Source organism: Monodelphis domestica, chromosome 1 (assembly GCF_027887165.1).
Source record: "Monodelphis domestica isolate mMonDom1 chromosome 1, mMonDom1.pri, whole genome shotgun sequence".
NCBI lineage: Eukaryota > Metazoa > Chordata > Mammalia > Didelphimorphia > Didelphidae > Monodelphis > Monodelphis domestica.
This window is the reverse complement of record NC_077227.1, coordinates 405992925-406008578: the sequence shown is the minus strand read 5'-3', so window position 1 is coordinate 406008578 and position 15654 is coordinate 405992925. Positions and strand designations below refer to the sequence as shown.

Genomic DNA, 15654 nt, shown 5'->3' with positions numbered 1-15654 from the left:
CTATTTCCATCTGCTCTATACTTATGTAAAGTGATCTATTTTCTTCCTTCAATCTTAAAAAAAAAAAAATAGACTTGGGGCAGCTGGGTGGTTCAGTGGATTGAGAGTCAGGTCTAGAGACAGGAGGTCCTGGGTTCAAATTTGGCCTCAGACACTTCCTAGGTATGTGACCCTGGGCATGTCACTTAACTCCCATTTGCCTACCCTTACCACTCTTCTGCCTTGGAGCCAAGACATAGTATTGACTCCAAGATGGAAGGTAAGGGTTTAAAAAAAAAAATAGACTTGTCCATCTCTACTCCACTCCCTTCAAATTCTGCATAAGGAGTCAAACTTACCTAGTACAAATGACCCAGATTAAAATGGAAATGGAAAATGTTTGAGAAAATAAAAAACACAAAACAGATAATGTTCATTTGTGGTTTTCTAAGTCAACAGTACAGATACTCACCAGGAAGCAAAGAGAGTTGTTCAGAATTAAATATTTAACCTTCAAGTGTTGTTTATATATTAACAGAAATTCAAACTCTTCTATTGGTACTTTGAAAAAGCAAAGAGAAATTTCTCAGAGAGAAAATGATTTTTTCCTCATATAAGATTTCCAAAGTTCTAATACAGATCTGGCCATGGAGCTGCAAGAAATCCTCTCCGATCTGGGTTTGCTCCTCTGGTGCATAAGAAAAGCTGTTGGATTTTGTTCAGTTAGTTTCTCTGGCAATAACAAAGATTAGACAATGCAAACTATTCAGGGTTTCCCTTGACCATTTAGTGTGAGAATTTTTCTTTCTCTACTGAATGACAAAGAGAAAGGATTTTCTTTCTCTGGAGGAGAAACGTTTAATGTCCTCAGAAGGAGAGAACCTGAACATACCTTATAATCCTAACAATATCCATAAAAATGCAACAGACCCTTAAGACCTAAGGTGGAACTAAATCTCATATTGTAGAGATGAGATTCCTTAACAAGGATAAAATGAATTAAAAGCTACCCTTTCACACTTGTTAGTATATCTAAAATAATTTCTGTTTGTACTACAACATACCTCAAGGAATCTTTTGTATTACAACATACCTGCTAGAGGATATTGGGGGTAGGGGTGGGGGAGGGGAGTGCAGATCAAGGATTCCTGGGGCTGACAGCTTGTGTACTTTAAAACAGAATCCCCTTTGCATTCTTTATTTGTTCAATCTCATCCCAATCCCTAAGCAGTGTGGGAATGGGACCTAGAAACTCTCCAGAAATTGTCAAATACAGTGGTCTTTATCAAGCTTCCACTCTACAGAAAACAGAAAGATCAGTTGAAAAATTTAAGTGGGTACCAAGGTGGAAAGGGTATGCATAACAAAGAGTTAACCTGCTCCACCAAACCAATTTCTTCTTGAAGACACTGTCCTCTATGGTAGCTTGCCACGTTCCACCCAACAACAGCTGCTCATGATAATCAATGTCTGACAGTTCAGAGAAAGCCCTTAATGTGTCGCCAAGGGGCAGTTCAACAGATGGCATAGTGACTTACAACCAGAATCATTAATTACATTCCCTTATTAGTCCCGGGGCACAATGCTGAAAATGCTTCTTCAGTGAAAGATGAACATTTCAGATAAATGACCGTCTGGTATTGCCTGTGCAACTCCCTCTAGGACTTCTGGTCATTGCTGATTTCTAGTCAAAATGATGCTATTTTTATAGCCTTTCCCATCTTCCAAGTTCAAGCTGGCTATGAACATGAAGTTCTTACCAACACTATTCATAATCACTCCCATCATCACTGCAGGTAAAGATAATGTACAACACACATATTATACGTTTTCTACCCTCAAGTCAGATGACAGTGTTAAAACAAAAACTCACTTAATCATATCGCCTTTGAAAGCCTGAAGATTTAATTTCTGTCCCCTCTATGCCAAGGAATTTATGTTTTCTGAGTTAAGGCAAAGGGAAGCTTCTTTATTTCTTTATATAATTTTCTCTTTGGGTTACATTTACAAAACTCTAAAGTTTAAGACAAATTCATGAGTATGATTAAAAACACTGCTTTCCCTTGGCAAGTACTCTTTGACAGTCACAAAATGATAATACCTTTCTATAGACTATAAGTTCCTGGAGGATAAGGAAGAGCATATTGAATGTCTTAAGGTCCTTCCTAGCACACAGCCCATGACACTGATACTTAAAATATTTGTTGAATGAATATTTTAGAATAGAGTGAGTTGCTAGAACAAGGGTACAAACGGTATCTGGGTGGAAGGCTACCTAAAGACAAGGGCTCCCAGTCGTTCCATGAAAAAGCTAAATGAAATGTAGCTTTTCCTAAGTGTTAATGGATAATAATCCTTATTATCTCTGTTGATGAAAATCTACCAAGGATATAAAAATGAGGGGTAAGCATCTGTGAAATTTCTGAATTAACAACACACGGAACTTTGGAGATTACACTGTTTATTGGTTTTTCATTTGCTTTGTAACATTGTTCTCTACTTTTGTATGTAACTTGTATTATACAAGTTTTGTCTGATAACATTCTTCTATTTCAGTGCCACTCTTTTTGTTTGTATCTCAGGCAATAAATATACCTGAGTTTGAAACTGGTATGTTAAAGGTAAGGCTCTAAAATACTAAGGCTAGGAGTTTGGGCTTTTTTCCTGAAATCTAAGATCTGTCCTTTCCTGGTTTTAAGGAAACATGACATCAATTTTCAAAAAGGTCCAAACAACTCTGACACTTAACAGAATTTCTCTTTCTCATAATTTTATTTTACTTAAATGAAAAGAGCTATATTAAGGATCATACCAACTGAATGGTGTGAGCTACAGATAGGGGATTTGAAGGATTCTGGCTCACTTTGGGTAGTACTTACTTCTAGTTTTTTCTCCTTCTCTGTCAAAACATCTTTCTGGTTCTGGGTATACTCCACCAACATACGTGCCAGCTGGCGTCGGTCTTCCAGTTCTGCTGCCAGTCGCCCATTATATTCTGCTAGTAACAAACATGCTTCATCCACTGTCTTTGAAAGACGTTCAGCTGCCTCTTTGTCTAAGCACAAATGAGATTAAAAAAAAAAAATTTTTTTTTGAGACAACCTACAATCACTGGAGCATGACTCAGATGATTTGGGGGGGCAGGAAGGGAAAGGGGGAGACAGAAGTGAGGAAAGGGGTGGTCAAAGGACATTTTCCCACTGTAGACAATCTTTTTTCCCCCTTTTTTTAAAAGAATAGAACTGGACTTAGAGGGAAAAAATGCAACAGCTATAACTCAGAAGTCCAAAGGTACCGTCATCTAGACAAATTATTTAAGGAGCTATGACAAAAAAGATACCTAAATGCCCCATTTTATAAAAGCACTGCCAGAAAGCAAACATCCAAAACGAAATAGGGTTTTTAAGGTTAAACTAAAAATAATTATTCCTTTAATATGCTCAACATATTTCCATTTGTTACTTTATTTTTCTTTCTTCATATATTGCCAAGACAGTTACTATTTTTTTCTGGTTCAAACCTGTTATTTTATTGACATAAGAAACTTTTCCTGAGGAAGTTCCCACTATTTCAGGCAGATTAGCAACTGTTTTGCAAGTTTCTGGTCTTAGAAAGAGGTCTGGAGATCTTGGATGCCCAAGGTCACAAAGAGTACATGTAGGAGAGGCAGAACTTGAATATAAGTTTTCTTGACTAAAGGATAACTCTAGCTACTTTACCACACTGTCTTTCATTAGAACTACATGCATGTAAGAAAGTAGCATTATTAAAAATCCAAAAGGAACCATGATTTTTATGATGCCTAAGGGCAGTATTTCTGTAGGTATTCAACTCATATTTTGGTACCATAGAAATTCATATTTCATTTCACAAGCTGTGTCTGTATGCCTCTCACAACAAATAAGTGTGTCTTCTGTCCAACAAACTATGAAAACTTAAAAACTTTCAGCACTAAGCAGATCTTATAATTCAATGTATAGCAGATATCTTCCCACTCTTCACTTTGGATCCAATGTTCTCACCTGTAATTTTCTCTAGAAGTGAAACATCTTGAACTTCTTGTGGTAGTGAAGCAATTTTCTGCCTCACGGTGGCATCACCTGATGCAGCATTTTCTAAATCCTGCAGGGCTTTGATCAGTTCCTCAGTCTATCAGACAGAACACAGAATTTTATCTTTCTTAGAAGTAAGTGTAAGTAAAATGAGGTGAACATGATTTAAAAAACAGCCACTCCTAATATGTTTGCAGATTCTATTCTGAGAGCTCACTCTACTTTCCCATTCACCAACTGTTTAGTATAAGAAAATATACAAAATCAATCTCTACACTTAATAACTCCAAGACAAAAATGAAATTTTATCTATACCTTAAAAATCACATTCCAAATATATTTGTGGCAAAAAGTCCCAAGATAATATTTTGTTTTGTTGTATACAGTACCTAGAACTATACTAAGAGCACAAAATTTTAAAATAAGTTATTAACAGCATGTTTTTAAATTGCCCCAAATTTCTCCTATCTTTCCTCTTTCTCTCCAAGAACTCTCATTTAAAAAAAAAATAAGAGAAAAAACAGTAAAATTGATTAATACATTGGAAAAAAAAATATGTTATATACCATGTTCCATATCCATGGAACACTTCTGTAAGAGTAGAGAGGTATCTTCTCCTAACTCTTCTTTGGGGATATGCTTTGTTTTTTGTAATCTTGCAGCCTTCATTTTTTATTGTTTAGTAGTGATTCTTTCCAATTTACATTGTTGAGTCACTAAACATATCATTTTCTTGGCTCTGATTCATTTTGCATCAGTTCATGTAAGTCTTTCTAAGTCTTTCTGTATTTCTCACATTCAAATTTTCTTTCGGCAATATATTTCATTAAATTCATGTACCATAAGTTGTTTCACAGTTCCCCAATTGATGAGTACTTCCTTTGTTTCCAGTTCTTTGTGGCCACAAAAAGTAGACCAATATTTGTTGAAGAGATGAAGAACAAATGTTTACTGAATTTCAAAAATGTACAATGCATATTTCAAATTTTATTTCATGAGCTTACTAAAAAAAAAAAAACAAACCCAAAACATGTAAATTCCTATTCTCTCTAGGAAAGTAACTATTAAGTCACCATTTTTAAGGCTACTGTTTTAAAAAAAGAATACCAAGCTCATTAGTAGTAAAAAAAAAATTAAGGTCCCATATGTATCAATTCCATACCATTCAAAAGTATTTATTAAATTACTATGTATAAAGGGGGCTGGGAAGGCAAAGAAAGGGGAAGAAAAAAGAACTATTTCCCAATGTTTTATCTTTTATCTAGATCAATACTGGTATTGGTTCCAAGGCAGAAGAGTAAAGGCTAGGCAATGTGGGTTAAGTGACTTGGCCAGGGTCACACAGCTAGGAAGTGTCTGAGGCAACATTTGAATCCCAGACCTCTCCTCTCTAGGTCTAGCCACTAAGCTGTTCCCAATATTTCCTGACCTTAAGGAGATAATCCTCTATTGGAGGTGGGAAGAAGAGAGGGGCAGAGGGGAGAGCACACACATACAGACAAGTTTATATAAACTAAGTACAAAATAATTTCACAATAAAAGAGGCATAATATCTGAGGTGGCAATTGGCTAGGAGGTATGGAATTAAGACCAAGGACTATATGCCTTGAAGGGTTACTAGAGATGATGAAAAAGGAAAGCATTCCAGGCATGGGGAATAACCTGTGCAAAGACACTGTGGTGGGAGATGGAATATGGAAATGCATCATAGAATAGCAAGTAGCCCAGTTTGGCTAGAACAGAATGTAATGGAAGAGGAGTAATGTAAAATTAGTCTGAAAAGATAGACTGCAACTAAATTGTGAATGGATTTTTTAAATATAAGAGTAGGGGGTCATAGGAGCCCATGAAACTTCCCAAGCAGGGAAATAATGTAGTTAGATCTGTTCCTTAAGATCATCAACTAAGCAGCTATGATGAAGAGGGAAGAGATTCAAGGGCAGAGAGACCAATGAGGAACCTAAGATAATAATATAAGTTAGGTGATGAGGACCTGAACTAGGATGATAATGTGTAAGTAAAGGGAAAGGGTTAGATGTGAGAATAGGTAGAGTCAACAAACCTTGGCAACCATCTAGACATGGAGAGATGTGGAAGAATCAAGAGTAGAAGATGATTCCAAATTTTCAAATCTGTGTGAGAATACTTATGTAAAGTATGAGTTTCATACAGACACAAAAAAGGAAAAATTAGAAGGAAAAACACAAAGTATTTTGACAGATTCACCTTAATAATTTCAAGGAAGGAATCGATTGTTTAGCTATTAATCAAATGAAAACAAAATCAATAATTCTTTTAATTCTTTACAATTTACAAACATAAAATTTAAATCCAATGTGACCATATATCTACTCACTCTCAATAAACTTAGATATAGACAAGCATCAGAGAAGCTTTTCTACAAATTTATATTTAGATAAACAGGCATATACAGCTCCACTAAAATCCTCCTCTAATGTGTCATCTCTGACAAGTCCTAATGAGGCATAGTTGCATCATTTTAGGTATAGACTGTAGACTAATATGCCTGTTGTTAGTCTAGAACCAGCCTAGGTTAAAAGTGACTCATGATCAGAAAGTTGGTCACTAAATGAACTTTTTGGTTATAGTAAAGAATCTAATGAAGCATAAATGCCATGGGTGTGCACACACTGGAGGTATGGGAAGCCAGTTTTGAAATTTATATTAGTAAAAGGAATCCACAATGCTAAAGTTAAGAATCATATGACACATTATGACATACATGTATATGACACAAATGTGACATATACGTATATATGTCAAATGATTCTTAACTTTAATAATGTGAATTCCCTCTAATATGTGTGTGTGTATATATGTATATGTATATATATAAAATCAACAGACTTTATACTAAAGATCTAATATGTGCAAAATACTGTGTTTGACTAGGAAATTTTCTCCTAAAACATGTATATAAATAATGGAATTTTAATAAATTGGTTGTGGCTTAGAAAACATGCAATCTGCACTACATATATCCATTACATAGTCCCATTCTGTAGTCAACTCCAGATTACTACTATGACCAGAACTGTGGTAAACAATCATTATAAAAATCTTTTTAGCAACTAATTCATGAAAAACATGTGAACAAAAAAATAAAAATCTTAACCACTGATTTAAGTTAAAGCATCAAAGAAAAACCAATCCAGTCATTTTACAAGACATGAAAGGTTCAGAACAGAATTATCTACTTTAATCTTTTTTACTGTTTATTAGCACCACCATGTGGTCATATTTTAAACTGGGGGTCTGTCAATTTAAAAAAAAATCTTCATGCTTAACTTTTATTTTTACATTGCTTACATTTCTCACTCCATCCTACTCCATGCCTGGCCCCCTGCTTCCCAAAGAGCCATCTTTATAATAGGAATTTTTAAAGAGAAAAAAAAAAGTATCAAAACCAACTGATAGGGGGCAGCTGAGTGGCTCAGTGGATTGAGAGTTAGACCCAGAAACAGGAGTTCCTGGGTTCAAATCTAGCCTCAGACACTTCCTAGCTGTGTGACCCTGGACAAGTCAATTAACCCCCATTGCCTAGCCCTTACCACTCTTCTGCCTTGGAACTAATACCAAGTATTGATTCTAAGGTAAGGGTTATTAAAAAAAAAAAAACTGATACCCTAAAAAAATCTGACTTAATAGGCAATGTTTCACACCATGGATTCCCATCTCGGCAAAGGAGTAGTTAGAGCTATCTTCCCATATCTCTCCTTTGGAGGCAAGCTTCTATATAATTTAGCAAAATTCATTTCTTTTTGTTGGATTATTTTACATCTTTTTAATATTTTTCCTCAACATCTCTTCCCATACTTGAGAGTATATCCCATCCTATTAAAAAGTGTTTTTTTAAGAACAAAAAAAGAGAAAAAAATCAGCACAACTGTTCCAATACTGAAAATATGTAATATGTTACATTTAAATGTTAAAAAATTAGAAGAGTTAAATTGGGACATCCCCCCCCCAAAACACTATATAAATGATGAATAAAACTAAAAAGCTTGTACTTTGAAAAAAATAATAAAATTGACACTTTCAACTAATAAAGAAGAAAAAATGTTTAAAAAATCAAATATGAAATTAAAATGAAAAAATTTATAAAGATCATCAGAACCTATTCAGCATAGTTAAAAGCTAATAAAACTGTGAACACAAAAGAGATAGAGGACTACCTTCAGAAACATAAAATGCCCAAAATGACAGATCAGAAAAATATCATAAAAAATTCAACCTCTGAAAAGGTACAGAATTATTTGTAAAAGAAACAAAACAAAACAAAAACCCCTCTAAAAAACAAAGCTCCTGGTCCTTATGGATTCACAAAAGAATTTTATCAAGTTTTAAAGAATAGTTAATATTATTAATAATATTTAATATTAATAATAATTAATAATAGCACTATACAAACAGTCTCAAAAACTGAGAAAAGCATCCTACCAGGATCTTTTTATGGTATTGATATAGTCCTAATACCTAAAAACCAAGCAAAGATAAAACATAGACTATTAATTTAAAATTTTTCAACAAAATCCTGAGAGACTACAGTGAATTATCCAAGAAATCATTCATTATTTTGCTGGATTTATAGCAAGACTGATAGGATGGTTCAATGGTAGGAAAACAATCAATACACTTAATATTAAAAGTCAAAACATCCAAACTACATAATTATCTCAGGATGTGCAGAAAAAATCTCTGATAAATACAATACTCATTTATGCTAAAAAAAATATAGGCATAGACTTTTAAAAAATATTATGAATAAAAAGCAACTTATTTAAATTGCATGGCTTCAGATGTAAAAAAGGTATCATGATTCTTGCCTTCTCATGGGGAGTGGGGAGAAAGACAGGGCAGAGTCAAGAAGGTAATTTGGAACTGAAAATTAAAAATTGAAAATATAATAAAATAAAACCAGAAGCAAGTATCGAATGCAATAGAGACACTAGAACCTTTTCCAATAACTATGGGAATAAAGCAAAGATGTCCTTTCTCCCAATGTTACTTGATATAGTTCTGCAAATGCTAACAATATCAAAAAGAGAAAAAAATTAAAGGCATATCTCTATTTGATGATGATGATGATGGTATATTTGGAACATCCTAGGTGAATAGCAAAGACATTAATCAAGACAATAGCTCTGGCAAAACGGCAGGCTGAAAAATAAATCCTCAAAAATTAGCTGCATTTCTATAATAATAAAATCCTAGGAAAATAATAGGTCATCCTATTCCAAATAACTACAAGATGCATATAAGGTATCAGGTAGATATTAAAGCATACAAAAGACTTGTAGAGATTCAATTACAAAGTGCTCCTTAAAGAAATAAAGATCTTAAAAAGATGGAGGAATATTCAGTCATCCTGGCTAGGCAGTGCCAATATAATAAAAATGGCGATGCTATGACAGTTAATTTATACTTTCAATGCTATTACAAAATTATCAAGGGAATAGTTTACAGAGCTGGATAAAATAAAAGTCACTTAGATCTATAATGTCAAAGGAAATGATGACAAGAGATCAGGATATAAGGGAAATAGCATTTCTAGACTTTAAATTACATTCTAAAGCAGCCATCATCAAAACCAATTGTTATTGTAAAAAAGAAGAAAAAGAAGCAGAGCAATAGAACAGACAGACTAGGTCAAGGAAAATATAAAACAATTTAACTCACTGGCAATTGTAGCCTTAGCAATTTTCTGCAGTTTGGACAAAGAATATACAGGCAATGGAAAGAAGCTGAGAAAGGGTAATATTCTTCAGCAAGCCCATGGTTCTGGTAGGCTACCAGAGCCTTGCTTCTTGGAGAATGTAGAGTATGGTGGGAGACAGGATGCTGAGTAAGCTAAGTTAATGAACTAGTTCATTAAGTTTTCACTTTCTTTGGGTTTGGAGTATCCTATAATATGGAGGCAGCTGAAATTGTTTTATTTTTGGTGCTTAATTTCTATTTTGGAAAGGTCTGAGTATGAGAATTGGGGGAGAGGGGTAGAGAGCCTGGTTGGCTATTTTGTTGGTCAAATGATGTGGAAAGCCATAACATGAATTTCCAATTGTTTTGTAGTAGTTATTCTTTATATTTGCTGTAGTCATTGAGTACATTGTTTCCCTGGCACTGGTTACTTTACTTTGCATTGGTTCATATTTGTCTCTCACATTTCTCTGTATCCATGTTTCTTTCAGTATAGTGATATTTCTAAAATTCATGTATCATGATTTGTTTCACCATATCCCATTTGATAGGCACTTACTTTGTTTCCAGTTCTTTACTATGACAAAAATGCTGTTTTAAATATTTTGGTGTATGGAGACTTTCCTGTTGTCAATGTCCTCCTCATTGAGGTATATATACCCAGTAGTGAAATCTCTTGAGTCAAAGTGATATTTTAGTTACTTTCTTTGAATAATTCCATACTGCTTTCCAGAACAGGTGTAAAGATTCAAAGCTTCACCAACATACATTAGTGATTATGCCTTTCCATAATTCCTCTAAACACTATTTTTGATATGACACTATCCAATTAGATATCTTTGTCATTTTTGAAAATTTGTTGGGAGTGAGGTAGATAATACTCTGACTTGGATCTCTCTTATCATTAATAGTATGGAAGATTCTTTAATTCAATTATTTTGAGAATTATTTATTCACATTCTTTGACCACTTAACTATTGGGGGGGAAAGTTTTGGTTTTGGATTGATCTGTTAGTTGTCCATGTATTTTGGATACCAAACCCTCAGAAATATCAGATTACAAAAATCCCCCCCCCCATATGATTTTATCTTTTCATTTTAGTGCATTAATTTTGTTGTGCAAAAGCTTTTCAAATTATATGATCAAAATTATCTTTTTTAACTGTTATACTTGCTGCTACCTATTCATAATTTGCCTAAGGGGTAAATCTAAAGTAGTTACTGGACATACCAAGAGAGGGCCTGCAGTTGGATCTTGGGGAGAGTAGCTTCCAGGGTAATCATCATCTTCATCTTCTTGTATCTGCTGAAAGGTTCGTTTGAGAGACTTCTTCTCTTCTGTGGCTATATGACAACAAAATATAAGCAAACTGAGTCATGCAGTCAATTAAATAATATACATTATTTTTTATATTCAAATTCAGGGCAGAATCTTTACAAATTCAGAAAAAAAAAGTTTTGTGTATTGGTTCCAAGGCAGAAGAGTGGTCAGGGCTAGACAATGGGTGTTAAGTGGTATATAGTACTAGGCATGACCAATGATGGTACTGGTCTATGTCAATTTATACTAGGATGAAAAAATATCTGCAATAGTCTTTTAAAAGTGAAACTTTATTAAATTGTCTATTTAATTCTAAAACTTCATGACACAAAAAGGAAATAAGAAACACCAGGAAATTTGGACCTGAGTACAAATCTTGGCTCTGCCATTTAAGTCATTTTATCTCTCGTAATCTCAGTTTCTGCATGTGTAAAATGAAGATGCTGGTCTAGATTATTTCTAAGGCTCTTCTAACTCTAAATCTATGATCTTATAATCCAGTTTATTTAAATAATCCACTATAACTGACATTTTAGAGATATCTTTACTCCTTACATATGTAAGTTTTCATTGCTATGGATTTTCTTTTTAAATTACTGAAGACAACATAAAAATGCATGATCAAAAATTTAAGCCCTTTTCAACTACATATCTATGATTTTTTATTAGGCCTTTAAGAAATACATAAAATTTCACATTAAAATAAAAATAACCATTACTGAGAAATAAAAAGGAAACTAAATAAAAGGTCCAGAAATTAAATAAACTGCCCAAAGGCCATTTGAAATTAAATCTTTTTCATTGACAATTAGTAATTTTCACTTTTCCACATGTTTCAAATTTTAATTAGTAAAGAGATATACCAATTGCTTTTGAATAATTATTGTTACATTACGTTGGACAGAAAAGTCAGAACTATTACAAAGAAACAAATAGAGTGAATTACAAATCCACAGAATGAAGATATTAAGATTTTTATATGATCCTAAAGATATGCTACTTAAAGGGCAATAATCTAAAATCTGAGATGACGAAAGATCCAAAAAGTCATGGAAAATAAAATTATGAGAAACCATAACCTTTTCCATCAGTATAGGAGAAAAAGAATTGAACTTGATTCAGTAAAGAGACTTAATAAGTTAAAGCCTCAACCCTGCTACTCACTTGCTGTGTGACATCAGTAAAGTCACTGAATCTTTATCTGTAGATCTAAATTTTGATCTGTGTAGCATGAAGATACTTATACTCCCCACCATATGGCCGTATAGTAGGTAAAGTACTTTGTAGAACTTAAAAAGGCTACAGAAATATGAGTAGCTGTTATTCACTACTATAGGAAAGAGCAGCTAAGGTTAGATTGTCAAAAATAGGAGCACTGTGAATGATCATATTTGTCCATTTGTGCAACAATTCTTTCACAAAAGAATGCCAAACATAATCAAAAAGAAATCCACAGGATTCCTAATTTGGAAGTCTCTCAAACTATCAAGAATATAACAAGTACAATAAGGAAGCTATCTACAATTGTTACCTTGGAAGCAGTGGAGTACAATGGAAAGAGCAATTAACTATGGAGTCAGAGGACTCAGTTTCAAATTCCATCTCTGATGCTTATTATTATTTGGGGCAAGTCACTTACCCTTCACAGGCACCAGTTTTCTCATCTACCTTCAAGGTCTACATCTAAAAGCTTATGTTACTGGGAATAGTAAGAAAAATGCAAAAAAAGTACAAAGCTTTCAGCCCTGATAAACAATGAGCAATCAAGCTATTATCCCTTTCCTCATCATCACCACAGCAATTTGTTCTGACAAACCTCACACCAATTATGGCCACCATGTTCTTGGACTGCATGATTCTTCTATCTCAGACATTCACTGTTCCTTATATGAGGCTTGAATGTTAATTAAAAAAATAATTTAAAACATCTTTAAAATGGAACAATTGGGTATACACTAGAGTCAAGAAACCTAACAATGGTGTTTAAAAAAGCCACATTAAAAAAAAAAAAAGAAAGAAAATGCTACAAATTGTATAAGTCTAATAATGACAATGACAGTACTCTATACTTATTTTCCTCCAATGCTCTAGCATAGCATCATGGTCACACCCTGGGCTATATTGAAAGCTAGGCCAGCAAAATGCCAGCTCTGGTAAATCACATCAAGATTGAAAAGCATGAGATACAGGTCTATCTATTAAAGGATCAGATATCTTTAGGCTATGGACCAATTACGTTCTCAATATGAGATATTAACAAATTATTAAAGTTTTGTTGTTGTTTTTTTACCTGAAGGGGCTATAATAATCTATACCAGAAGTGGGAGGACCCATGCCAATGAAATCATGAATCTTTTGAAGTATTAAAGAAATATGTATGCCAAGCTTCAATGCTTTTTCAAAAATATTTGCAAGTAAATGCATTTTCATACAATCCCACAACAAATCTGCGAGATGCCAAAAGGTATTATCATTCACATTTTTCACAAATAAAGAAGATGAAACTTAAGATATATTAAGTGACTTGTCCCTGGTCACATTGCTTATAAAATGTAGAGGCCAGGATTAAAACTCAGATCTTCAAAATGTCTGCTATACAGACAAACCAAATCATAGCTCCAAATCCTCCTATAGATTAATAATTTTACTTATAAGATGCCAAATTTGTGGCTATTTGTTCATCAGCCTGGATACTAGGAAGTCGGAAAGAGAAGAGTATGAATTATTGAAATATATTATAATCATAATCTTATCCATCCTAAATACTTTTATTTCCTCAATGTATTATGTCAGAAACTAGCTTTAGCCCTAAACTTACTAAATTTCTGTAAATAAAAAGTCCATTTACTTTTTGATAGGTACCAGAGGGCATTAAGGACCTTTGTGTAGCAAGATAATCCACAAGTCCCAGAACTAATACAATCTTTCTTAATATAAAGAAAACAGTCTGTTATTCCATCAGTTTGCTCTCTACTTCTCATATTTCACCCAACAAAATTTAAGATGTACTCGACATCAAAGTTGCTATAAAGGTTTAACTTAGTTGCTAGATCCAAATTTAGAGTAGCAAACAGTAATCTGAAATAAACAGGGCAAATTCATCCAACAGTCAGTTGCCTCCAAGGCCAGATTTAAAAAAGTCAAGCCCAACCTCAATTAATTTAAATCTTTCTATCAAGACTAAATACAGCAATATACTTAAGGATATATTTGAAGATGTACCTCATGTATTTTATACCATAAATATATGCCTAAAAAGCTGAATTATAAAACAGGTTGTAAAATAAACTCTCATGTGTAGTAGAGAAGCCAACTAGGGGAAACTGTGCAGAAACCCTTTACAAAATGAGTAACATTTTGAGTAATGAGTAACTCACTAAATCTAAGTTGCAGAGCAGGTGGTGATCTGTACTGATAAAAGAAGTCTCCTGACTAGGAATTTCTTTTTATCAATTGAATCACTTGTCTGATCTGCCTTCTCCAACAAAAAAACCTGATTTTTCTGATAGGGCAAATAATCATCCTATGGTAACAGAAAGTATACTGGACCAGAAAGCAAGACACTTGTATTATAGTTCTGGTTCTATGTCAAGTAACTTTAATTTCTTCAGGCTTCCTATTTTAAAGTGGGGGCCTACTGCAATAAAGCTAGAATAATAAAAGGAGCAAGACATACATCCCTAAACAATATGAATTGTGCATATCAGTAACTACATATTCTCAGCCACTTGGCTCCAAGTGCCAGGTGACCTCTCTATCAACAATGGAAGCAATGTTATACTATTAATTTCTTTAAACCACAAGATGACAACAATATTTGCTCCTGAGAATCTTACTAGATTATAATAACTCACATTTATAAAGTACATTTATAAAGTTTAAAGAGTTCTTTCATCATAACAACTTATCAAGCAAGCAGTATAAATATTATCCCCAATTTTCAGATTAAGAAATTGAGGTTTAGAGATGTAAATTGATTTGCCTAATGGCAATCTAGCTCACAAGGGTTGGCAATGAAACACAGGTCTCTTGGTTATAGGTCCAGTGCTCTTTGCACTAAACAATTTACAATCTAGCCCAACTGGCCTCCTGGCTGTTCCTCACACATGTAAATCTATTTCTTATTTCCATATCTTTGCACTGGTTGTCCTACACAACTGGAACACTTTTGGCTCCTCACAATGGTCTCATGAAATAAATTTTACTTCCTTTAAGCCTCAGTCTCAAGTGTTGCTTCTATATGAAGCTTCTATTGTTTGGACCGGTCTCCTCTGACAAAATATAGCCTCCTTTGGAAGAGGGAAATTTGTCATTTTTGCCTTTGTATCTGGCACTTAGCACATTACCTGATGTATGGTAGGTACTTAATAATGGTTTCTTGAGCAACTGATACACCATTGTTGCTTGGGAAAAAATTAAATTTAAGAGTTGGAAGAGTGCAATAGCCTATCTAGTTCAACTCAACTCATAACTGACCAAGAATCCCTTCTACAACTATGCTCTAAAATAGTCATCAGCAATGATACCTGTAAAACTCAGTTGAATTGCTCTTGGCTATGGGAGGGAAAGAATAGGAATTCTGTA

At 33.8% G+C, this 15654-nt stretch overlaps 1 protein-coding gene across 6 annotated transcripts in view; it reads right to left on the bottom strand.

The window, feature by feature from the left end:
* RPRD1B (regulation of nuclear pre-mRNA domain containing 1B) overlaps positions 1-15654 on the bottom strand; it is a 93127-nt gene that overhangs the window by 40705 nt on the left and 36768 nt on the right. For all 6 annotated transcript variants that reach the window (XR_008915230.1, XR_008915229.1, XR_008915228.1 and 3 more), the window contains exons 4-6: positions 10981-11093; positions 4002-4128; positions 2859-3034 (exon numbers count right to left, since the gene is read on the bottom strand). Coding sequence is in view for 3 of the 6 variants with exons in the window: in XM_016423147.2 (XP_016278633.1) it covers positions 2859-3034; positions 4002-4128; positions 10981-11093 (416 nt within the window). In the remaining 3 variants the exon portion in view is untranslated. The remainder of the gene's footprint in view (positions 1-2858; positions 3035-4001; positions 4129-10980; positions 11094-15654) is intronic.